The sequence below is a fragment of the Nomascus leucogenys genome, chromosome 10 (genome assembly GCF_006542625.1).
Source record: "Nomascus leucogenys isolate Asia chromosome 10, Asia_NLE_v1, whole genome shotgun sequence".
Taxonomy (NCBI): domain Eukaryota; kingdom Metazoa; phylum Chordata; class Mammalia; order Primates; family Hylobatidae; genus Nomascus; species Nomascus leucogenys.
In genome coordinates this window covers 10,389,173-10,415,923 of record NC_044390.1, presented here as the reverse complement: position 1 = coordinate 10,415,923, position 26,751 = coordinate 10,389,173, and the positions used below count along the sequence as shown (strand labels likewise).

General features: G+C 40.9%; 1 protein-coding gene across 3 annotated transcripts in view; it reads right to left on the bottom strand.

The window, feature by feature from the left end:
• The window catches only part of NR2C1 (nuclear receptor subfamily 2 group C member 1), a 52,866-nt gene extending 26,687 nt beyond the window's left edge, over window positions 1-26,179 (bottom strand). Inside the window, exons 1-9 of one of the 3 annotated variants that reach the window (XM_030819834.1) lie at window positions 25,936-26,179; window positions 20,517-20,590; window positions 15,658-15,888; window positions 13,050-13,131; window positions 11,459-11,638; window positions 10,346-10,493; window positions 10,168-10,258; window positions 4,778-4,959; window positions 2,116-2,281 (exon numbers count right to left, since the gene is read on the bottom strand). In XM_030819834.1, coding sequence (XP_030675694.1) covers window positions 2,116-2,281; window positions 4,778-4,959; window positions 10,168-10,258; window positions 10,346-10,493; window positions 11,459-11,638; window positions 13,050-13,131; window positions 15,658-15,888; window positions 20,517-20,570 — 1,134 coding nt within the window. In that variant the 5' untranslated portion in view covers window positions 20,571-20,590; window positions 25,936-26,179. The remainder of the gene's footprint in view (window positions 1-2,115; window positions 2,282-4,777; window positions 4,960-10,167; window positions 10,259-10,345; window positions 10,494-11,458; window positions 11,639-13,049; window positions 13,132-15,657; window positions 15,889-20,516; window positions 20,591-25,935) is intronic. The other 2 variants (XM_030819833.1, XM_030819832.1) reach the window with 2 other exon arrangements.
• Window positions 26,180-26,751: the final 572 nt, after the last annotated feature.

Here is a 26,751-nt window from a genome sequence, read left to right as displayed (position 1 = left end):
AGTTTTGCCTTGCTCCACCCTTGTCCATAAATCTTACCATAATTTTTTAGAATGATACTGATTATTCCAATTACTTTTTCTTATAGCATTCATAAAAAATTTTCCTGTAGAGTGTAGAAAAAAAATTTCTAATTTTTTCCATGTAAATTATCTTTGGTAAAATTTTACATAAAAATTGGCTTCACTGATATATTTTATTGACTACATCAAATTACACTATTTTAAGCCACTGAGTTTTTCTCTGTGGCTATTTCTACCAAGTCAAATTTTATAGATACAAATATTACTTTGCACTCATAATTTCTACTGATACACATATTTACTTGATAGCTATACATATTTTCCTAAAAAATCTATGGAATTTTATAATCTATAGTAAAAGTATGAGCAGTCACCCTCAGGTATTCCAGGACTGCTATATATTGCTAAGTGAAATCTGTATGCATTCAATCCCTTTGCATACATCTTGCTAAGAGTATCCACAGCTGAGTGGTTAAAATGGAGGAGTCAAAACAACAGGATCTTAATGTAGGGTCTCCAGTGAGCATGGCTATAACTCTGTCCAAGCATTATTTGAATGACAAATCAAATAGTAGAAAGTGATTTTCTAGTTTTCTACATGTATTATTTCTAGTGTTCTGCATGTATTGTTTCTGTCATAAATAAATTAGGTTGGTGAAAAAGTAATTGCAGCCTTAAAAATAATGGCAAGGCCGGGCGCGGTGGCTCAAGCTTGTAATCCCAGCACTTTGGGAGGCCGAGGTGGGCGAATCACGAGGTCAGGAGATCGAGACCACGGTGAAACCCCGTCTCTACTAAAAATACAAAAAATTAGCCGGGCGTGGTGGCGGGCACCTGTAGTCCCAGCTACTCAGAGAGGCTGAGGCAGGAGAATGGTGTGAACCCGGGAGGCGGAGCTTGCAGTGAGCCGAGATTGCACCACTGCACTCCAGCCTGGGCGACAGAGCGAGACTCTGTCTCAAAAAAAAAAAAGTAATGGCAAAACCCACAATTATTTATAGGAACAAAATAAATTATAAATGTACCTTCTCCAAAATGGCTAAAAAGTGTAAGTTAAAAACTAAAAGTTAAAATATATTATATAATTTGTATCTTTTTAGATTTTATTATGTAATTTTAATTTATAATAGAGATGAGGTCTTGGCATGTTGCCCAGGCTGGTCTCCAACTCCTGGACTCATGCAATCCTCTGGCCTCAGCCTCCCAAAGTACTGGGATGACAGGTGGGAGAAGCTGCACCTGGCCAATTTGTATCTTATAATAATGCTGGAAGCCGGCTAATTAAGGTGATACATAACAAATGGAGTTCTTTGTAGTTACTATGGTAAGAGCAAACTATCTGGGTCTTATTGATTTATGATATAGTAGCAGCTAGGCATTGAACAAAAGCAGTCCATTCAACACATCATGAATGCCAATACTTAAAGTTTAACAAAATGTGCTGAAAAGTTATAAAAGCTTTTATAGATTTAAATGCAATAACTGCTATTATAACTGACTTAATAACAGGATGCTTTATTAAGCCATTATCTTATCTACATAAGGCTTTAGCCTCCTGCATAGATGCCCGCTAACATGCCCAGCTTATTCAGTATCTTGACAAACAAAAGAGAAAAGCCTAAAGATATTTTGTTTCTATATGCAGATAAGTATTTTTTTTTTTTTTTTTTTTTTTTTGAGACAGAGTTTTGCTTGTTGCCCATGCTGGAGTGCAATGGCATGATCTCGGTTCACCATAACCTCCTCCTCCCGGGTTCAACCGATTGTCCTGCCTCAGCCTCCTGAGTAGCTGGGATTACAGGCATGCGCCATCACGCCTGGCTAATTTTGTATTTTTAGTAGAGACGCGGTTTCTCCATGTTGGTCTCGAACTCCTGACCTCAGGTGATCTGCCCACCTCGGCCTCCCAAAATGCTAGGATTACAGGCATAAGCCACTGTGCTTGGCCCAGATGAGTATGTTTTAGCTGCTGTTTTGAAATTCTATCAGGGATATTTCTGACTTTAAAAGCACAACAAACATACTTTGATTTTTGAAAGGGAGATCAAAATCAAGCAACACAACATACAAGTTAAAAAAAACATATAGAAATACCCTGAAAGCTACATGTGAATCGCTGAGAAGTGGCCCCTCTTTTTCGGTGTAATTTATGCTTGAATCTCCAGTGATTAGGTGTACACTTCCTTCCATGCCCGCTACTGAGCTCTGGCATGCTGTGCTCTCTCCAGGATTCAGTGCTTTTGCAAGAGTGTCAAATGCCCTGTATGAAGACATCAGAAGCTGTGAGCTTGACCAAACACTGCAATAAAATAACAATTCTACACAGGATTCTGGAATTAAGATTTAAGCCTAAAAAACTGGCCAGGCTGGTCTAGAACTCAAGTGATATGCCCGCCTCAGCCTTCCAAAGTGCTGGGATTACAAGCATGAGCCACATGCCTGGCCTAAAGTCTCTTTTTAAAATCTTGCATAATTAAGGGGGAGAAGCATCTTCATATTTTCATATAATAATATGTTTTTAAAAGTTATATATTTTATCGCTTGAGCCCAGGAGGGCAGGGCTGCAGTAAGCTATGATCACACCACTGTACTCCAGCCTGGGTGACACAGCAAGACCCTGTCTCAAACGAAATTCTTTTTAATGAATTATTTTTTAAAAACATTATATATATGATATATATATATGATACTACAAGACTATCAGCCTATTTATTTTGTATACAAAAGTTACTTAGGACAAGGGTAAGAACTTATGTTGACTTTATTATACACAGTACAATAGGTCTTAAATTTTATTTAAAAATTCAGAAAACATTTTACTCATACTTATTTTTGAAACACATTCTCCGTCAGCAAGGCTGGAGTGCAGTGGCATGATCATGGCTCACTGTAATCCTGAACTGCTGGGTTCAAGCAAGCAATCCTCGCACCTCAACCTCCTGAGTAGCTGGGACTACATGTGCACACCACCATGCTCAGCTAATTTTTAAATTATCTGTAGAAACTGGGCCTATGTTGCTAAGGCTGGTCTCCCAACTCCTGGACTCAAGCAATCCTGCCACCTTGGCCTCCCAAAGTGCTGAGATTACAGGCATGAGCTACTGCACCCAGGCAAAGAGTATTTTAAAATGTGTGGTCACACAGCTAAATCTAAACTGTAACAATTTAATGTTAGAATAATAAACTAATGTTAGCAAATAATTACTCAAAATAGTTCCCCATATTTTTCAACAGGCCTCCTACAGTTACTTAAAGTCTCATGTTCAACAAAGTATTACTTATTGTGACTCTTAAATGTAGTTTATTCAGTACATATATTATATTTTGTTGTTGTTTGAGACAGACTCTCGTTCTGTCACCCAGGCTAGAGTACAGTGGCGTGATCTCGACTCACCGCAACCTCCACCTCCAGGGTTCAAGCGATTCTCCTGCCTCAGCCTCCCAAGTAGCTGGGATTACAGGCATGCGCCACCACACCGAACTAATTTTTTCATTTTTAGTAGAGATGGGGTTTCACCATGTTGGCCAGGCTGGTCTCAAACTCCTGACCTCAGGTGACCCACCCCCCTCGGCCTCCTAAAGTGGTAGGATTACAGGCATGAGCCACCGCGCCCGGCCAATTCAACGTATTTTTATCATATCTTTTTTTTTTCCTTTAGAGATGGGGTCTATTTGCCGGTTGACTCAAAATCCCAGGCTGAAGTCATCTTCCCGCCTCAGCCTCCTATACACTAATGTGTTCAGCTTATTCAATATTTTAAATGATAAACATAGTGTAGGAAAAGCCTGAATAAATTGTTTCTATATCCTAGGCATTAATATTTACAGAATGAAAAACAATTCTGATACTACTTGCTTCAAGTGTAACTTAAAACTGTAGTTGATTAAACTAAATCTTTTACATTAATTTTCATCACTAGAAATTGAGGAGCAGGATCAATATGATTGCCTAGAAAGACAAATATTTGATTCTCCCTACACATCTTCATTTTTAGAAGAAAAAAATTCCCAAGTTTTAAGACTACATTTCTAATCTTCTAATATTCACTTACTGATTTTGTCATTTAGAATATAACTTTTCATAATGAATGCAGGTTTTCAGTTAAAACTTACTATGCCTTAAATTTTCTAAGTGAAAACAGAAATGTAGGTTAAGCATTCCCAATACTAAAATCCAAAATGCTCTAAAATCAGAAACTTTTTGAGCACCAACATGATGCCACAAGTGGAAATTTCACCCCTGACCTCTCATGATGGGTTGCAGTCAAAATGCAGATGTTTAACAGTTTATTCAGTGTTTATTCCCTGTCCCCAAGGGAAAAAAGATCCTCCCAGCTGAGATAAATCTTTTCTGCAAACGCCCAGATTCCCCCAAGCAAGCATGCCCACTAAGGATGATAAAATGGCACATGTACAGGCCAGACATGCCAATGGCAGGTTCCCCCGATTCCCCATAAGGAGCCAAGACCTATGTGCATTACACTCACTGTGGATTTTTGCATATTCTCTTCTTTGTGGTGTAAAGATATTTTTGAAAAGGTCAGAAAGGACTGCATGGTACCCAGAGTAATGCAAACATTCCAAAATCCGAAATCTGAAATGTTTCTGGTCTGAACAAAACATTTTGGGGATAAGGGATAATCAACCTGTATTTGTTTTCTGAAACTTTTATAAATAGCATTTAACATAAAAATGTTTTAAGAGATACTGAAAGACATGTAAAGAAAAGGACATTGATAAACAAAAGAGACCTTACCTTGAAACATCACCGTTGGTCTGCATTTCTTGAAATTCACACAAAGAGGTATCATCATTGCTTAAGCTTTCAATCATAGACATTTCATTACTATTTTGAGAAAGATCTTTAGTTTTTCCAAGATTCGCTAATGATGTAACCACACTGGCCAATGTACTTAAATCTCCCTGACATGATTCAGCCTTTAAAAAAAAGGGTATTAAAATTCTGTGAATTGGTATCACTATTTTTTTTCAATCTGAACTATCCAATTATAGATTATGATATGCCAACAAAAGAACAGTATGATAAATGAAACCTGGAAAGTTAAAGGGCTGAGCTTTCAGAAATTTCTTGATGAAAATACAAGTTTAAAAACATCAGGTATATTTCTTAAGAAATGTTTATATGTTACTTTTTTTTTTTTTTTTTTTTTGGGACGGAGTCTCGCTCTGTCACCAGGCTAGAGTGCAGTGGCATGATCTCAGCTCACCGCAACCTCTGCCTGCTGGGTTCAAGCCATTCCCCTGCCTTAGTCTCCCAAGTATCTGGGATTACAGGCACATGCTACCATGCCCAGCCAATTTTTTGTATTTTAGCTGAGACAGGGTTTCACCATGTTGGCTAAGATGGTCTTGATCTCCTGACCTCGTGATCTGCCCGTCTCAGCCTCCCAAAGTGTTGGGATTACAGGCGTGAGCCATCGCGCCCGGCTGTATATGTTACTTTTTTTTTAAGAGACGAGGTCTCCCTTTATCACCCAGACTGGAGTACAGTGGCATGACCACAGATCACTGCATCCTTAAATTTCTGGGCTCACATGATCCTCCTACCTCAGCCTCCTGAGCAGCTGAGCCTGCAGGTGTGCACTGCTATGCCTGGGTCGTTTTTTCATTTTTAGAGATGGGGTCTTGCTGTGTTGCCCAGGCTGGTCTTGAACTCCTGGTATCAAGTGATCCTCCCTGCCTCAGCCTCCTGAGTACAATTTCTAAAACTTACTATACAAACTATAAACTTGTATGGAAGATAAAGAATACTAGTGAAGAGTGGGGGAAAAAAGGGCAAATGAATTGTTGAACAGACTTCCTAGGATGCCAACTTTCGCCAGACACTGTGTTAATTAAATGTGTTAAAAGGCACTGTGTTAAACACAAACATTAAAAGAAATAGATCAGTTACCCATTATTATTCTCTTCACTTTTTTGTTACTGGAGTTGAAAACTCTCTTTATATAGGTAAGATACTGATCTTTCGATTTGTCTTTTTTTTTTTTTGAGACAGAGTCTCACTCTGTCACCCAGGCTGGAGTACAGCTCACTACAACCTCCAACTCCTGGGTTCAAGTGATCCTCCCACCTCAGCCTCCTGACTACGGGTGCACACCACCATGTCCAGCTAATTTTTAAATTTTTTGTAGAGATGGGGTTTCATCATGTTGCCCAGGCTGGTCTCAAACTCCTGGGCTCAAGTGATCTACCTGCCACAGTCTCCCAAAGTGCTGGGATTACAGACATGAGCCACCATGCCTGGCTTGTCTTCATTTTTTAATGTTTGTTGAAAATGTGTATATTATTTGTGCATTAGCTACAATTCTTTTATAAAAAAGAATTTCCTCTCAACTCTTTGACAACTCAGAAATATAATTTGTACAGGAAAGGCAGGTACTTTATTTTGCTTTTACTTTGTTATCAATTTTCAGAGTAAGAAGTTGATATCCTAGCAATTTCTAATTGTGATAGATGAGTTTTTCTGAGTATAATTTTTAATTCATAGATTTTCATATATTTGATGCTTTATATATTTAAATTTATTAAAATCTTTTGTAAATCCTTTCCCATCCTAACCTAATGAGAAGCCTTTTAAGTTGCCTTCTATGGCCTACTGGGCCAACCGCTTGATGGTATCTTTTTATTAATACTTTCTTCGTGGTTTTTCTTTTTGGTGTTTTTGTTTTTTTTTTGAGATAGAGTCTCGCTCTGTTGCCAGGCTGGAGTGCAGTGGCGCGATCTCGGCTCACTGCAAGCTCCGCCTCCCGGGTTCACACCATTCTCCTGCTTCAGCCTCCTGAGTAGCTGGGACTACAGGCGCCCGCCATCATGCCCGGCTAATTTTTTGTATTTTTAGTAGAGACGGGGTTTCACTGTGTTACCAGGACGGTCTCCTAACCTCGTGATCTGCCTGCCTTAGCCTCCCAAAGTGCTGGGATTACAGGCGCGAGCCACCGCACCTGGCCCTTTTTGGTGTTCTTAATACTAAAATAACACATATGTTCCCATGATGCTTCATTTATGATAACAATCAGTTTCTGTGAGATTTATTTTGGTGAATCAGTAGAATAAAACAATTTTTGTGCCTTCTGCAAATTAATCAATGGTCCAAAAATCATTTACGGAAAACTCTACCAGTTATCATGTTCTTACATAATTAATACCTATATATGCATTTTATTTAAATCCCATAAAAACTCTGTGAAATAGAAATCATCATTCCTCTATCGCCAACCAGAAGAATGACCCAAATAGTAGAGGTGGGACTGGCTGACTGCCAAAGTCTATGCTTTTTTTTTTTTAAGAGACAGTGTTTTTTAGAGACACTCTATCGCCTAGACTGGAGTGCAGTGCCAGGATCATAGCTCACTGCAGCCTTGAACTCCTAGGCTCAAGTAATCCTCTGCCTCAGCCTCCCAAATAGCTGGGACTACAGGCATGTACCATCATGCCTGGGTAATTTTTTTATTTTTAGAGACAGGGTCTTGCTATGTTTCCCAGGTTGGTCTCAAATTCCTAGCCTCAAGGAACTCTTCGACTTCAGCCTCCCGAGTTGCTGGGATACAGGCTTGAGCCACTGTGCCCAGAAAAGCCAATAATGTTAAGCACTGCCCCAAGAAATTTTCTTATATTTGAATAAAAAGTACATTAAAATTTTAAATGCTTTAATATTCACCTAAAACTTAGAAGCTTATATATATATTTTCTTCTATCTAGCAACTAGATTCTTAAGTTTTTGCCCCTAAAGGCTCTTAGCCAACATAGAAAACTTTCATCTTGTGACTTCAGAGTTTTGGGGCGATTTGTCAGAGAAGCTTATCATACGGTTGTCATAACAATTTAATACAAAAGATATACAAGAGAGCACAGTGTCTGGGCAGAGTAGTTTGTCAAGGAAACCTAGTTCCCTTCCTTTCTTAAAGGAGTTAATATGTCAATAAAACCAATTATCATTCTAACCTTGAATCATGTAGACAGGGCTAAGTGAAGTTTTCCAAAATATATGGCAAGAGGCCACTGCCTCACCTAGCAATTACATGCTAAAGCCCAGTCTGTAAGATAGATACTTTTATTACTCTTATTTTACAGATGAGAAAGTGGGGCACTAAGAGGTCAAATAACTTGCCTAATGTTATATAGCTAGTAAGTGGTAGATGAAATTTGATCTCAGAGCCTAACTATTTAGAGCGCCTTAAAGCATCAAGTGACAAATATATAACAAATCTTGCATAAACAGGACAAATAATCTATAGGTTATATAAAATCAGATCCCGGCCGGGTGCAGTGGCTCACGCCTGTAATCCCAGCACTCTGGGAGGCCAAGGTGGGCGGATCACGAGGTCAGGCGATCGAGACCATCCTGGCTAACACGGTGAAACCCTGTCTCTATTAAAAATACAAAAAATTAGCCGGGCGCCTGTAGTAGTCCCAGCTACTCGGGAGGCTGAGGCAAGAGAATGGCATGAACCCAGGAGGCGGAGGTTGCAGTGAGCCGAGATCGGGCCACTGCACTCCAGCCTGGGTGACAGAGCAAGACTCTGTCTCAAAAAGAAAAAAAAAAAATCAGATACCAGCTAGGCAGGGAGGCTCATGCACATAACCCCAGCAATCTGGAAGGCCGAGGCGGGAGGGTCACTTGAGCCCAGGAGTTTGAGACCAGCTGGGTAACACAATGAGACTTGGTCTCTACAAAATAGGAAAAATTAGCCAGGCACAGTGGCACGTGCCTGCAGCCTTAGCTTCTTGGGAGACTGAGGTGAGAGGATCACTGGAGCCTGAGAGGACAAGGCTGCAGCAAGCCATTACTGTCCCACCACCGTACCCCCAGCTTGGGTGACAGAAGGGACCCTGTTTAAAAAGCAAACATGGTTGAGAGAAACCCTGATCGTAGGCTTCCTAAAATCTGTTTTCGGATATGAGTTTTCAAGGAGAAATTTTTGCTTCTTGTTCTCCCAAAGGGCTTCTGACAAGTACAGAAACTCTTCATGTTCAATTGAAATAAACAAACTGTTTTTCCTTTAGACCCTTGGTCTGACATAGAGCTGCTCCAATCTCTAAGAGAACTGGATGACTTGGATACATAATAGGAGAGCTCTTGCAGTCCTATTCCTACTTTTGACTCAAGTAAATATTTTGATGGAGGTGAGCTAAGAATTTCCTTTTACCTGAAATATTTTAAGTATTTTGGCACTAAAAAAGAAAAAAAAAGTATTTTGGCACTAACAAATCTGTAAGGGAACATAAAAGAAATATTAAGAATTTTAAGGCCGGGTGTGCTGGCTCACGCCTGTAATCCCAGCACTTTGGGAGGCCAAAGTGGGCGGATCACAAGGTCAGGAGATCGAGACCATCCTGCCTAACAAGGTGAAACCCCGTCTCTACTAAAAATACAAAAAAATTAGCTGGCCGTGGTGGCAGGTGCTTGTAGTCCCAGCTACTCAGGAGGCTGAGGCAGGAGAATGGCGTGAACCCAGGAGGTGGAGCTTGCAGTGAGCTGAGACTGCGCCACTGCACTGTAGCCTGGGCAACAGAGTGAGACTCCATCTCAAAAAAAAAAAAAAAAAAAAAAGAATTTTACACCTATAAATGTCTTTTACTGAGGACTCATATTTCAAGATGAGGGAAGAGTATGTGTTTGTTGCTTTCATGTTGAAGGGATAATCATCCTAGTGAAATTATGAACATTTCTGATTTTTTTTTTTTTTTTTTGAGACAGAGTTTCGCTCTCGTTGCCCAGGCAGGAGTGCAATGGCGCTATCTCGGCTCACTGCAACCTCCACCTACTGGGTTCAAGCAATTCTCCTGCCTCAGTCTCCCGAGTAGCTGGGATTACAGGCATGTGCCACCACGCCCAGTTAATTTTTCCATTTTTACTGGAGACGGGGTTTCTCCATGTTGGTCAGGCTGGTCTTGAACTTCTGACCTCAAGCGATCCACGTGCCTCAGCCTCCCAAAGTGCTGGGATTACAGGTGTGAGCCACTGTGCCCAGCCGAACATTGCTAATTTATGTTAAAAAAAAAAAAAAGGCAACTTGTAATGTGGAATATTTAAGAACAAAGCAATTTACCAAAGCAAAGGAAGTGATTAGGAAAACATTTTAAAATGCTTAAAAATATCTAAGCTTTAAATTGTACTAAACACACCTTATCTGATGTCATCAGCACAGTTGACTCAGTTTTTACTCCAGATGGATGAATATTCACAAACATTCCTGAATCTAACAGTCCTGTTGACCTGTAACAAGTAAGCACAAATTTTGGCCTGAGTTTCACTGGGAAGAAAAACAAAATGACCAGCTACTCAGTGTCTGTTTTACTTTACCTTGTACTTTCACTATCTGTTACAAAAGTTGGAGTTGCAGTTAATGGGCTACGAAGGTCCTTTCGGATATAGATTTTTTCTGTTGAAGCGGCACAGTTGGAAGATTTTTCTCGTGATACTTCAATGGGTTTTCTTTCACATTGGACAGCTACAAAAATGTGTTAAACTATTATATCACAATATAGGATTTACAGACAATTATAAATGTAAGCTGTAGGTAGGCTTAATGCTGCTAATAGGAGACATGGCTACCATACTAAACTCCAAAGATAACCATCAATCTTTAGAAATTATGTGCAAGTTCAACAAAGTTGATTTAGGTTAGTAAAACCAGCCAATTTGCATCTCTCATTCTTTTTTCTCTCCCTGCTCCCCATTTCTGTGATAAAAATGAAAAGGAACTCTTTTTTAAAAGTGCACCATCAAGAAGAAAGAACTAAAGTTAGGAGTTACTTACCTATCTATATGAGAGCTTTAAAAAAAATGAAGTGAAATTTAATCCATTGAAAATAATACTGAAAGGAACAAAAAGGCCTAAGGTAGATCTTTTATTAACTAAGGGCAGGAGATTTTTGAAAGCAATTCAACTACTTCGTCTTCCTTCCTAAAATACAATACATAATCTTTGTAAGAATTGTATCTCATAACTTAGGAGATGGTACAGTAAGGTTGTTAAACTGCCAGGATTCAAAGCCAACTTATGCCACTTAAATGTAAAATGGGTAACCTAGTACCTACTGCAGAGAATTGCTGTGAGAGTAAGTTAATACATATGCTAAGCGCAGTGTCTAGCATAGTGCAAGCTCAATCAGTACTAGGTATTGTCATTATCTTACTAATCACCTTTTAGTAGTTTAATCAAAAAGTAAACTGATATCTTAAGCTAGTTAAGCTTTTTGGCAAACACAAACTACAAAGACATGCTTTTTACACAGGTATTAAATATTAGTTGAATAAATAAAAAATACATACGTATGTCTGTATTCTTATATTTTTAGTTGGAAAACTGTAAACTAAAAAGTATACATATTTGACATATTTTGTTAATTTCAATACTCTTGTAGTTTGCTGGAATCTTTAAAAAGTATTTTCTCCTTAAAAGCTAATACATACAGTCTTGCTTCATTCCAAACGCAATACATCTCTGTAACCTGCAGTATTGACAGCGGTTTCGGTGGTGCTTATTAATAATACAATCCTTTGATCCTCGACATGAATATACTAAATTTTTTCGGATGCTTCTTTTAAAAAATCCTTTGCAGCCTTCACAAGTTACTGCTCCATAATGACGTCCTAGAGAGAAAATGTTTAAGAAAATATAAAAGTCACATTATTTCAGAACAGAAATGAAATAAGCCAATTTCTTCTCTTTAAACATATAAGATGAAACTGATTTTTGAGCTTCTGACATGAAAAACATTTTTAGAAGTTATTTTTATTTATCATAATTTTTTTAGAGACGGGATCTTGCTCTGTGGCCCAGGCTCAAGTGCAATGGTGTGATCACAGTCTATTGCAGTCTCGAACTACTGGACTCAAGGGATATCCCCAAGTAGCTGGGACTACAGGCTTGTGCCACCACACCCAACCAGTTCTGTTACCTTTTTTTTTGTAGAGACAGCCTTGCTATTTTGCCCAGGCTGGTCTTGAACTCCTGGCCTCAAGCGATCCTCCTGCCTCCACTCCCAAAGTGCTGGGATTACAGGCATGAGCCATCTCCCCTGGCCTAATGTAATATATTATTAAAGATCAGAAGTCATCATTTTTAAATGATCCTTTGCCAAAATTTCTAGTTTTCACATTAAAAAATGTTTCTACAGCTGGGCGTAGTAGCTCACGCCTGTAATCCTAGCACTTTGGGAGGCCAAGGCAGGTGGATCACTTGAGGTCAGGAGTTCGAGACCAGCCTGGCCAACATGGCAAAAGCCCATCTCTATTAAAAATACAAAAATTAGCGGGGCATGGTGTCACGCGCCTGTAGTCCTAGCTACTCAGAAGGCTGAGGCAGGAGAATTGCTTGAACCCAGGAGGCAGAGGTTGCAGTGAGCTGAGATTGCACCACTGCACTACAGTCGGGGTGACAGAGCAAGACTCCATCTCAAAAAAAAAAAGAAAAATTTTTTTTTTACATGTTCACTTTCAAAAGTGGAATACGCATTTTATTTCATTACAAATCAAATTAAATTGCACTGAAGTAAAAAAATATAAGTGAATAAAGAACTTTGGGACCGGGCATGGGGGCTCACACCTGTTATCCCAGCACTTTGGGAGGCCAAGGAGGAGAGGGTGGATCACCTGAGGTCAGGAGTTTGAGACCAGCCTGGCCAACATGGTGAAACTCCATCTCTAATAAAAATACAAAAATTAGCCGTGTGTGCTGGCGTGCACCTGTAGCCCCAGCTCCTTGGGAGGCCGAGGCAGGAGAATTTCTTGAATCCAGGAGGCAGAGGCTGCAGTGAGCTGAGATCGCGCCACTGCATTCCAGCCGGAGCAACAGTGAGACTCTGTATCACAAACAAAGAAGAGCTTTGGGAAAAAATTAGTTAAATGTTATAGGCTTCAAATATGAACCATAAAAATGACACAGTCCTTTATTTTTCTTCTTATTTTTAGTAGAAGAAACATGGTAGTGTGGTAGTTATTTCAAAAACACGACACATACAGGAGGTTTTTTTTTTTCTTTTTAGGTTATTCTTAATGTTACCTGATGCTTTGTCTCCACATACTACGCAAAGATCAAAAACCTTATTTAGTCCTTGGTCTGGAGAAGAATTATCTGTTAAGAGCTAAAAAAAAAAAAAAAAAAAAAAGAAAACAAAAAAACCTGTTGTTACTCAGCAGCACTCATTCTATTAAAACAATTAAAGAACATTCAGTTGGTCTTGCTTTGTTGCTTTCTTTTTCACAAGTTATTTTTAAACTTTGTACTCTGTGAAGAGCTCAGAACCTTTCCACATGTAATGACATGACAAAAATAAGCTTATAATGGCATAAATAGATAACTGTAAACCTTTTAAATAGAAAAGGAGCTATAAATAAATTTCCTTGAGGTAATTATAATCATGCAGATGTGCTTGCTATATGAAGGTATGGACTTAAAAAGCTCATCACTAGGCACAGCTAGTAAGATACTGGCAAAGGAAACTAGTTTCTTCTTTAAAAAACAAAAAAAGGCCAGGTGCGGTGGCTCACGCCTGTAATCCCAACACTTTGGGAGGCTGAGGCGGGCGGATCACCTGAGGTCAGAAGTTCAAGACCAGCCTGGCCTACGTGGTGAAACCCTGTCTCTACTAAAAATACAAAAAATTAGCCAGGTGTGGTAGAGGATGCCTGTGATCCCAGCTACTTGGGAGGCTGAGGCAGGAGAATTGCTTGAACCCAGGAGGCGGAGGTTGCAGTGAGCCGAGACTGCACCACTGCACTTTGGCCTGGGAGACAGAGTGAGACTCCGTCTCAAAAAACAAAAAACACACAAAAAACAGCAAACTAGTTTCTTCCTTTAGGCTTATCTTTCAACCTTTTCATCATTTTCTTTCAATCTCGAAATGTGAACAAATAAATTCAATTAAAGAAAATGGTATGGCATTTGAATTCCTCCAGGAATACTTCTGATTTTATGAACTTTAAATGGTTCTTAAAATGACTGCCCCTTACTATGTAATATATAGCATCATTTCTTCTCGTATCACCACAAAAATCAGTCTTCAATAAGTACTTAAACTTCTGGTACTAGATGTCCTATGAAAGCATCTATGGCAAGTATTACTCTTTTCTTTAATAGCCTACCTGTTGCAAATGGTGCTAATCTTTTATCTATTATTTCTAAGTCTGGAAGGAGATATTGAGAAATTAAGGGATTTACCCACATTCATGAGAAAAACATCAGACCAAGTCCAATAGTGGGGCATCCTACAATATACCTGGCCAGTACTCCTCACACAATTGTCAAGGTCATCAAAAACAAGGAAAGTCTGAGAAACTGTTCTAGCCAAGAGAAGCCTAAGGAGACATGTCAACTCAATGCAATAACATATCCTGGATGGGATCCTGGGACAAAAAAAGCCATTAGGCAAAAACTAACGAAAGTCTAAACACCTATAAACTTCAGTTAACAATGTATCAGTATTGCTCATTAATTATAATATATTGTGAATGTAAAATGTTAATAATAGGGGAAACCGTGTGTATTTACAGGGGAGTAATATGGGAACTCTGTTCTATATGCTCAGTTTTTCTGCAAATCTAAAACTATTCTAAAAAATCAAGTCTACTACTTCAAGAAAAATTAAGGTACATATAATGTTATACTTTTTTTGTGACTTTTGTCTTGTTGATAAAACAACTTCTTATAAATCTGTGACTGTATCCACTTTCTACCTTTATTTCCAAAACTAATACAAATATCATTGGATGAATAGATGATATCAGGATATATAGGCAAAATTTCATGTTTTATGAATTCAGTTTTTCAATCCAAAGAGGAATTTTCTTTCGTGATTTTTTCATCATAAAAGATGGAATCCAATTTTAAGTAGACCCCCTTCAAAAAGTTTCTGAAGGCAAACTTCAGAGTACATTATATTTGTATTCGATCATAGCAACCAGCAGTGAAAACATCGACATAACCACAGGCATGTGGTGTATAAAAGTTTTTGAGTCTTTGAAGAATAATGTGTAATTTTCTATTCTAGTGAAAACTAAAATGATGTAATGTTAACATACACTACTTCATTCCAGAGTAAAGCAGGAGACCATGACTACACTGCCTGCTGTTTCATGAAGATGTGCATGACAACAAAGGAGGCACAACGCTGAAGCCAGCAGCTATAGTCCAAACTTCTTGATTTGGCAGCTTCCCGTTTGTAGCACAGGCAGCTTGGTTCTGGAAAATACAGCTACAAAAGCTGCTCCTGATTTGACAATTTCCTAATTATGAAGTAGGAGGTCTCTTAGAAGCCAGCTTTGCATCATGCTCCAATAGTCATTCTTGAAAACTTGGCCTAGAACTGTTTCTTCAACCTTCCTAACAATTCTGCAAGCTCTCTATATCCTTTATTAAAGGCTGTCATCCTGGCTACAATAGCCAGAGTGGATCTTACTGTATGCAACAAAGAATCCCCCAAAATATATGAGTGTGAGGAAAGTACAGTGGCCCAAAGGAGAGGGCTGTCACTGTAGATACTGTGTTGCACATAATTTTATGCATCTTTTTCCTACTGAATATACACAGATCTAAAGTTTTTATGGCAGGGCTTACGATTAAAATTTTTTTTTTATATGTAAGAGGAAAAGACACTTCTATAGTTATTTACCTGCAGGTGTTGTGCAGACAGATCGGGAGTGGTAAAAAATAACTGGTTGACACCTGCTGCATCTGGAGTTGTAAGGAAAACTTTTCCTGGAGTGGAATCTTGCCTGGCCAGAATGACTTTGCTTGGAGTAGAGCCGTCGTGATTTGTCAGAATGAACTGCTTGCCTGGGGTATTATGATCAAGTGCTGTCACAATCTGGATTTTCTGCCCAGTTTGCTGCTCTGTAACAATCTAACAAAATCATGAAAAATAATCAATGAAACTCAATCATTTGTTTTTCTTTAATGACACAATTATCTTCTTAGAAAAGCACATCATTACATATATATTCAATATAACACACACGTACCTTTTAAACTACCAATTCTATTGCCACAAAATTCTATCCTACAGAAATAAACAAATGTGCAAACAAAGGTACAATAGTAAGAACCTTTTGACCTCACTATTTTGATTCCCTCCTTCCCCTTCCCTCCCATGTTCCATTTAGACAAACATATATTGGGTGATTTATATTAGCTGTTCTGCATACTGGGATGTAGCAGTGAATAAAACAAAACTTTTGCCTTCATGAAGCTTTTATTTTAGTGGGGAAAGACAGATAATAAATAAGCAAATAATAATATCGTCATGCGGTACTAAATGCTACGAAGAAAAACAAGGTAAGGTGAGACAGTAACAGAATGAGGGCAATGAGGGAAGCTCACTCTAAGGAGGTGTCATTTTTGCAAAGGCCTGAGTGAAGAAACAGACCAAGGCTTAGGACTACCTAGGGGAAGAACATTCCAGGTAGAGGAAACAGAGCATATAAGGAGGTCCCAGGGCAGGAGGGAGGGTGTTTGACACATGTGAGGCACAAGGCACAGCAATAGAGATATATGATGAGTAAGGCAGAAGAGAAGACAGGGATTACAGTAGAATATGGGATCTGAGTGACAGCTGGGACTTAGAGGGCTTTGTAGGCCAAACAAAAGTCTAGATTTCCTACTGTGTGAAATGGAGAGCCACCAGAGGGTTTGGAGCAGAGGAGTGACAGGATTTTACTTTTTAAAAAGGAATCAGACAGGCACAGTGACATCATCTATAATCCCAGCTACTTGGGAGGCTGAGGCAGGAGGATCACTTGAGGCCAGGAGTTCGAGACCAGACTGGGCAACACAGTGAGACCCTGTCTCAAAAAAAAATAGCATAAAAAAAGCATTCTAAATTTAGTGTGAAGAACAGACTGCAAATGTTCAAGAGTAGGCCGGGTGCAGTGGCTCACGCCCATAATCCCAGCACTTTGAGAGGCTGAGGCAGGTGGATCCCTTGAGGTCAGGCATTCAAGCCCAGCCTGGCCAACATGACAAAACCCTGTCTCTACTAAAATATAAAAATTAGCTGAGCATGGTGGCGGGTGCCTGTAATCCCAGCAACTGGGGAGGCTGAGACAGGAGAATCGCTTGAACCCTGCAGGCGGAGGTTGCAGTGAGCTCGGATTACACCACTACACTCCAGCCTGGGCGACAGAGCAGGACTCTGCCTCCAAAAAAAAAAAAAAAAGGGAGGGGGGGTGGGGGCTGGACACAGTGGCTCATGCCTATAACCCCAGCACTTTGGGAGGCCAAGGCGGGCAGCTCATGAGGTCAGGAGATTGAGACCATCCTAGCTAACAGAGGGAAACCCCGTCTCTACTAAAAATACAAAAAATTAGCTAGGCATGGTGGCATGTGCCTGTAATCCGAGCTATTTGGGAGGCTGAGGCAGGACAATCACTTGAACTGGGGAGGCGGGGGTTGCAGTGAGCCGAGATCGCGCCACTGCACTCCAGCCTGGGTGACAGAGTGAGACTCTGTCTCAAAAAAAAAAAAAAAAAAAATGTTCAGAAGTAAAATTAAGGGAGATCAGAAAGGACACTACTGCAGATACCATCAATATCTGGTTATGACATACGGGCGGAAATACTGACCAGGAACAGGGTAGGAGCCATGCTGGGGGTGAAAAACAATTAAATTGGGATTTATTTACTTATTTTTTATTTTAAGAAGAGAGAAGTAACAAAATATGCTGATGGACTGAAGGGGAATATGAAGAAAGAAGAGTCAAGGATGATTGTAAAATTTTGGCTTGAGCAATTGTGAGGACAGAACTGCCATCTGCCATCTGGGGGGAGGAACAAGTTCATGAATACACAGAACTATTTCAGCATTGAGAGTTTCTGTTATTCAGCAAATATATTCCAGATTAAACATCATTAAGCCAATTAAATTCCTTGATTTAATTTTAAAATGGCAAAGTCGGTTTGTTTCTGATTTTCCAAAATTCCAATCCTGTTCCTTCTGTACCATCCAATCCTGTTCCTTCTGTACCAAACTTTTTTCTATTTTTATTTTCCTGAAATTATTTCAAGATTCTTTTCTATGCAAAATTTAAAACAAAGTTCTGATTCACTAATCAGTTTCTGTCTAAAGGAAATTGTTTGGATAAAAGACTAATAGTTCATACTGACTTCTTAGAGAAGAGCATTTGGTGCATTCACGGTCCAACTGCTCCTGGCTTGAAACGGTCTGCTTAAATGAGTAAAAGGACATTGCTGCAGCATAATAATTGTAATAATTGAATATTTAGGCAATCCAAAGAGCCTTCAATAGAGAAGAGTAGTAAATTATGGAAACAGTTCTTAGCTTTCAGGACTCTTTATATTTTAAAATATTACTGAGGGTTCCAAAGAGCTTTTATTTTGGGACGGAGTTTCACTCTTGTCGCCCAGGCTGGAGTGCAGTGATGTGAGCTCGGCTCACTGCAACCTCTGCCTCCCGGGTTCAAGCGATTCTCCTGCCTCAGCCTCCCGAGTAGCTGGGATTACAGGCGCCCGCCACCCCACCTGGCTAATTTTTTGTATTTTAGTAGAGATGGGGTTTTCTGCATGTGAGTTAGAAATTTAAAGAGAAATTTTACAAATAGTTGATTCATTTAAAAATTAACAACCCATTAAATGTTAACATAATTTTTTAAAATTTATTTTTAATTTTCGTGGGTACATAGGTGTATATTATCTTTGGGGTACTTGAGATGTTTTGATACAGGCAGGCAATACATAATAATCGCATGGAAAATAGGGCATCCACCCCCTCAAGCATTTATCCTGTATGTTACAAACAATCCAATTATATTCTTTTGGTTATTTTAAAATATATAATTAAATTATTATTGACTGGGCACAGGGGCTCATGCCTGTAATCCCAGCACTTTGGGAGGCTGAGGTGGGCGGATCACGAGGTCAGGAGTTTGAGACCAGCCTGACCAACATGCTGAAACCCCCTCTCTATTAAAAATACAAAATTTAGCTGGGCGTGGTGGCAGGCACCTGTAATCCCAGCTACTCAGGAGGCTGAGGCAGGAGAATTGATTGAACCAGGGAGGCAGAGGTTGCAGTGAGCCAAGACAGTGCCACTGCACTCCAGCCTGGACAACAGAGCGAGACTCCGTCTCAAAAAATAAAAATAAAAAAAAATTATTGACTATAGTCCCTCTGTTGTGCTATCAAATACTAGGTCTAATTCATTCATCCTATTTTTTTGTACCCATTATAACCTATTTCTTAATGACTAAAAAGTTTGTTTTCCAAACAAACAAAAATGTAGTGGAGAGAGTGGCTTTGTTTTACATTTCTACAAATTGTTTTAATGTCTGGTTTAACAGAATTTGGAATCTCACATCTGTTTCTTCATTTAATCTGTTGGACTATGTTGTTTTGGTTATAACAAGGCTGGGCACAGCCCCTCACGCCTGTAATCCCAGCACTTTGGAAGGCCAAGGCCAGTGGACTGCTTGAGCCCAGGAGCTCCAAACCAGCCTGGGCAACATGGCAAAACTCTGTTGCTACAAAATATATAAAACATCAGCCAGGCACGTGAGTACAAAAAATGGCCACAAAAAATCAGCCAGAAACATATTTCTTCACCATATATATATACATATGCATACATATATGTATATATGTTAAAGAAAATTCAGCTTCATATTTATTGGTTGAAAAGGGGAAGGATATTTTAATACTCTTTTCGAACTGTGAAAGTTGTTCAATATTACATCAACTCAACAAGTGGCAGCTTTTCAAAGGTTAGCTGCAAGGTAGAGTCATAAACTATATTAAAATCTGTTGGTCTATCCTGCAATTTAAATGGATCCTTCACTCATGCATCATTTTGTAACATTATACACTGGTCATCCGGAAAGCAATGATTCATTGAGTTATGTACACCTTATAAATGCTGACACATTTCATCGTATAGTATCATCACATGTCACACAGTCTATAGAAAATTCCACTGTATACCTGGGAGAGAACAATACTGAAAAGGCAAATAGCATTTCAGTATTATTATAAAAATGGTCTTCACCTGGTTGATTCTCTGAAGTGTCCCCAGACAATACTTTGAGAACTTCCAAATTATGTGATATCTCTAAGTAATAGGACATAGCCATTTAAAAAAATGAAGATGTCAGTATTGACACTGAATTCCTCCTACTGATCCCACCAAAACTGGCCTCAGATTGCACCCTCTAAAAAGCATTCCCTCCAAAAGCATTCCTACTCACTCTACAGCTCTTTAATTTCTTTCCTTCCTTCCTTCCTTCCCTTCATTCCTTTCCATTTTCTTCTGTGCTCCCATTGCACCTGATACAATGACCTGTCACAGAACTTACCACATTCTACTATGAATTGTCTGATTATTTAACTATCTCTCAGTAGCTTGAAAAGCTATCTTAAGTTAGGGAATATCTTTTATTTCTGGAACTCCAGAACCTGGTATATGCATTTAGTAGGAACTAGAAAAGTTTGGTGGGTCAGTGCATCAACCGTAAACTAGACATACCTCACCCATCTGTTGTTCAATAATTTGATGTGCAATTTCTTCTATGGTTGCCATGATCTAACTGCCAAAATGTCCTGCCAAAAATAAAAAGATGCTTTATAATTAAACTCACAAAAACACTTTTATTAAATAATTTACAAATAAAACTATATGATATTTAAGATTTGCTTCAAAATAATCTAGTTAAGGTGGGAGGGTTGGCTTTTTCTGCAGTCTCTTTTTTCTATTCATGGTTGCTTTTTCCATGCGTCTTTTTTTTTTTTTTTTTTTTTTTTTTTTTTTTTTTTTTTTTAAACAAGGCCTCACTCTATCACTGAGGCTGGAGTGTAGGGGGCACCATCATGGGTCACTGCAATCTCAACCTCCTGGGCTCAAGTGATCCTCCTGAGTAGCTGGAACTACAGGTATACACCACCACACCCAGCTAATTTTTTATTTTTTGTACAGATGGGGTCTCACTGTGTTGCCCAGGCTGGCCTCAAACTCCTGGGCTCAAGCAATCTTCCTGTCTCGGCCTCCCAAGTATTGGAATTGGAATTATCAGCATGAGCCACCACGCCCATCCCTTCATGTATCTTTTATTTTTTTGAGATGGAGTCTTGCTCTGTCACCCAGGTTGGAGTGCAGTGGCATGATCTTGGCTCACTGCAAGCTCCACTTCCTGGGTTCATGCCATTCTCCTGCCTCAGCCTCCCAAGTAGCTGGGACTAGGCACCTGCTACCACGCCGGCTAATTTTTTTGTATTTTTAGTAGAGGCAGGGTTTCACTGTGTTAGCCAGGATGGTCTTGATCTCCTGACCTCGTGATCTGCCTGCCTCGGCCTCCCAAAGTGCTGGGATTACAGGCATGAGCCACTGCACCTGGCCCCAGCCCTCCATGTATCTTTATATGTTTATACAGTCTTCCCTCTGAGTGTCTGTGTCCTCTTCATAGAAGGACATCAGTTATTTTGGATTCTGGTACACTCTAATGAACTAATTTTAACTCGATTATCTCTTTTAAGGCCTTATCTCCAATATACTCAATTCTGAGGTACTGGTGGTTAGGACATCAACATAGGAATTTGGGATTCATATGATTTTGTGGGAGAACCGAATTCAGCCCATAACACTCAGGCATAAACTTAATAAGAAACACGCAAGATCTAGGTAGGCAAATAAAACTTTAAAATGCTGCCTAAAGACAAGAAAATCTACACTTGGGCTGGCCCCAGTGGCTCACATCTGTATTCCTAGCACTATGGGAGGCCAAGGTGGGCTGATTACTGGAGATCAGGAGTTTGAGACCAGCCTGGCCAACATGGTGAAATGCCATCTCTACTGAAAATACAAAATTAGCCAGGTGTGGTGGTACATGCCTGTAATCCCAGCTACTCAGTGAATGAGACTGCATATACAATAGCGGTACCACAAGATTACACCCATAACACTGTATTTTTACTACACCTCTTCTATATTTAGATTTTTTACTTACACAAATACTACTGTGTTAAAACTGCCTACAGTATTCACTAAAGTAACATGCTGTGTGGGTTTGTAAAGAGCAACAGGCTATGCTGTATAGCCTAGGTGTATGGTAAGTTATACCATTTAGTTTTGTGTAAGTATGCTCTATGATGTTCATTTGTGATAAAATCACTTAGGGATGCATTTCTCAGAACACATCCCCATAACATATGACTATATATTTTCCAAGACTAAATTTAACTCCGAAGATAAGGCAACACACATTACTTTTTTTCCCCCATAATTTTGTGCCTGGATGACTGAAAGAATGCTTTTAAACATTCATCCATCCATCCATGCATCTATGCAACCATGCATGCATGCATGCATCCATCCATCCATCCAACACTCATTGCTGCTACTGCATGGGGATTCTCAACCTTATAAAAAAAAGCAACTCTCCCTTTCCCTAACTACACCTTTCAGTTAACTGAGTCCCTGATGTGTTCCAGGATCTATGCCTGACACTGGGATAGGATAATAAAGATGGTCTCTACCCTGAAGAGATGAGAAAGAAGGTAAGTAATGGTGTAAGTCAAGGCTGCTCTGACAGCAGTGTCTGTTTTCTTCCCATTCTTCCCAACTTCAAGTAGGATCCAGCCTGATAAACTAGCCTTGAGTAGCCAATACAAAAGTAAAATTTACAAGGTTTTTTTTTTTTTTTTTTTTTTTGAGACAGAATCTTGCTCTGTCACCCAGGCTGGAGTGCAGTGGTGCAATCTCGGCTCACTACAACCTCCGCCTCCCAGGTTCAAGCAATTCTCCTGCCTCAGCCTCCCGAGTAGCTGGGATTAGAGGCATGCACCACCATGCCCAGCTACTTTTTGTATTTTTAGTAGAGAAAGGGGTTCACCATGTTGGCCAGGCTGGTCTCGAACTCTTGACCTCAAGTGATCCACCCACCTCAGCCTCACAAAGTGTGGGGATTACAGGTATGAGCCACCACACCCAGCCAACACACACATTCTTTATACACTGTTGGTAGAAGGTTAGACTGTTTTAACCTTCCTAGAAAAGTAATTTGCCAATGTATACCAAGAGCCTTAAAAATGTTCATATTGACTGGCTCAAAAATTTATTCAATTTTCTTCCATTCAACAAATCACTTGCTGAATACTTACTATGGGCCAGGCATTCACAGAACGACTTATCCTTATTCTCCAGCTTCAGACCATCAGTGCTGCTTTAATGGCAAAGGAACAAAGTTTTAACCCCTTCCCTTGGTATTCATTCAATATTTATTACGCATTCACAAGGTGCCTGGCACTGTGAACATAATGGAGAGTTCTTTCATAATCCAACTTCCCCCTATTCTCATTTCCTATCACTCCCAAGAGGGGCCTCTGTTCAGGTCAAACTACGATGTTCTTTATTCCCCAACATATTCCTACTTTTTCCCTCATTTAAATTCCACCTGACCTTTAAGATTTGTTCAAGCCAGGGGCGATGGCTCATGCCTGTAATCCCAGCACTTTGGGAGGCCAAGGCATGTGGATCACCTGAGGTCAAGAGTTCAAGACCAGCCTGGCCAACATGGTGAAACCCCATCTCTACAAAAAATACAAAAATTCAGCCGGGCGTGGTGGACGGCGCCTGTGATCCCAGCTACGCAGGAGGCTGAGGCAAGAGAATCGCTTGAACCTGGGAGGTGGAGGCTGCAGTGAGCCGAGATCGTGCCATTGCACTCCAGCTTGGGAAACAAGAGCAAAACTCCGTCTCAAAAAAAAAAAAAAAAAAAAAAAAAAAATTTGATTCAAATAGTTTTTTACCCAGTCTTTCTTGAAGGGTCTAGCAATTATTTTGTAGACTAAGGTTGTTAGCTAGGATTCAGAAATAGATTTCTGTTAACTCCTAATACTGTATGTAAAATTTTATCTAAAGGTGCATTTTTCTACAGACAGTTCATGAAAGACTTCAAGAGGCTGCAGATGGTCTTGTCACTGAAAAACGGCAACGAATTATATTTATACTATTATTTATTGTATGCTGTTTTGTTTTTATTCCCCAAGAGTAGGAATTATACATTGTGTGGCAGACACACAGACGGTAGATATTTCGGGGATGTTTGCTCCCTCAAAATCCTTCCTTAAGATGTGGGGCCTGTAATTCCAGCTACTCAACAGGCTGAGGCAGGAGGATAGCTTGAGGCCAGAGATCTGTCTGGATAACAAAATGAGGCCCCCCACCATTTCTATAAAACAAAACAAAAAACCTTTCCTAGAAGAAACTAACATGCCCCTTGAAAGACTAAGATTAGCAACATTTCATAAAACCCACTTTTTTTTTTTTTTTTTTTTTTTTTCAGACGGAGTTTCGCTCTTGTTACAGCCCAGGCTGGAGTGCAATGGCGCGATCTCGGCTCACTGCAACCTCCACCTCCCGGGTTCAAGCGATTCTCCTGCCTCAGTCTCCGCAGTTGCTGGGATTGCAGGCGTGCGCCACCACGCCCGGCTAATTTTGTGTTTTTAGTAGAAACAGGGTTTCTCCACGTTAGTCAGGCTGGTCTCGAACTCCCGACTTCAGATGATCCGCCCGCCTCGGCCTCCCCAAGTGCTGGGATTACAGGTGTGAGCCAGCGCGCCCAGCCGCGACCCACTTTTAATGATAGAAATACGCATCGCTTTTTTAGATACACTAACTGGACTTAAAGCAAAGTTCAAAAACAATCATCGGCCGGGCGCGGTGGCTCACGCCTGTAATCCCAGCACTTTGGGAGGCCGAGGCGGATGCATCAGAGGCGGGTACATCACGAGGTCAGAATATCGAGACCATCCTGGCCAACATGGTGAAACCCCATCTCTACTAAAAATACAAAAAAAAAACCAAAAAACCAAAAAAACAAAAAAAAAAACTAGCTGGGTGTGGTGGCTAGTGTCTGTAATCCCAGCTACTCGGGAGGCTGAGACAGGAGAATCGCTTGAACCTGGAGAAGGAGGTTGCAGTGAGCCGAGATCGCGCCACCGCACTCCAGCCTGGCGACAGTGAGACTCCCTCTCCCTCTCAAAAAAAAAAAAAGAAAAAAAAATCGAGTATCACCAACCACACAGCAGAAACGGTTCAAAAAACCTCAAAATCGAAGGTCCATTTACAAATTCTAGCGGTATTAAACCCTAAAGGCCGTAATTTTAGGTATTTTTGCTTTTGCTTTCCGGTTACTTTTTAAAAGGCTGACCTACTTACTGAAGATTATGGGACAACTTGGCAACATTCGTACTGCTCAAAAATGGTATCTGCCCGAGTTGGAATAATTATTTCTTAACAAAAGAGCTATCCATAGGAAGCTTGGAGATGCGCCCTGCAGTGAGAACCCTGAGGCCGTTCCATTTTTTCTGAAAAGATCCAGGCCCACAGGCAGCGACGACCCTGGCCCGATTTGTCGTGAGAGAAAAGTGAAAGTGGAGGGGGGTCATTCTGTCCGTCCCGTGAAAGCACGGGACTTAGGGACGGGATGCAGGCCGGGACTTGCGGCCACTAGCCGAGGGTCGGCCTCTCCCAGGTCTCACTCGTGCCGGCGTTAGCCGTGCGCCCTGGAAGCCCTGGCGCTGCGCGCGGCTCTCCCGGGCGGGGAAAGCTGCAGCGCCGCGGAAGCTTTCCCTGCAGGTTAAAGGTCAGAGGTGCTGCGGTGAGCGCAGCTGGAAAGGCGGTTGTGTGCTCCAAGCCGCTCGCCATCCGGCCCCGCGTCCCGCCGCCCCCGCCTCTCCCCGGGGCCCCGCGCATTCGACGCCGCCGCTCCGCGCTCCCAGCCCAAGTCGAGCAGCCCAAAGCGGCGCTCCCAAACTGAACGGCTCCGCTAGCCGCAGGACGCAGGCCGGAGGATGCTCTGGGACCGCGTCCGTTGGCGGTTCGGGTGAAGGGCACCCCCTGGCCCCCACCCCCGACGCGGCCGCTGGTGTCCCCACCCAGCGCTTCTTACCGGCGCTTTTGCGCCCCGCTGACTCCGGCGTCGGGCGCCGACGCGACAGTCCTGCGGCTGCCACTCGTGGATTGGGGGGCGCTCCGTGAAGAGAGGTTGAAGGAAGCCGACGGGAGGGGGGATCGAGATTCACGGCGGAGAGAGCCTTCTGTGTTTAGGTATTTGTTGGGGGTCAGAGTTCGTGACCCCTTCCTCGGCTCGGCGGCGCGCTATCCCGCCAGCGCCTGCGCATTAGCAACGGGGAGAAGCGGCGAGAGGAGGTCGTGACGTTCCCAGGGTGGGGTGGAGGGATCGGAGGGCCGAGCAGCGGCTCTGTGAGTCCACTGCCCCCTTTTGGCTTGGAGGCAGAGTGCCTGGCCAGAGCTACGCGTTCCCAGCCAGGTACTTTTTGAAGCCACGTGCAAAGGTTTTAGCACCGTTTGCCAAAGGTGGGCATTAGGGGAAGTTTTGAGTCAACGTTTTAGATTTGAGTAATAAATAACCCTCTGGGTCTTAGGCATATCTGTTTCTAATTTCTGGAAAACTGGGCTCTGGGTACAGTCCAATCATATTTAAACTTTATTTTTTTTGTATTATACTTTAAGTTTTAGAGTACATGTGCACAACGTGCAGGTTTGTTACATATGTATACATGTGCCATGTTGGTGTGCTGCACCCATTAACTCGTCATTTACATTAGTAAACTTTATATATAATGACAAGCTGAGGCCGACTCACGCAAATGTTAAGGCAAAGTTTCACTTATAAACTGTTGTGAGTAAAGAGACATAATGGCTAAACAGGGCAAGAATATAATCACTAGAGACTGGGCACGGT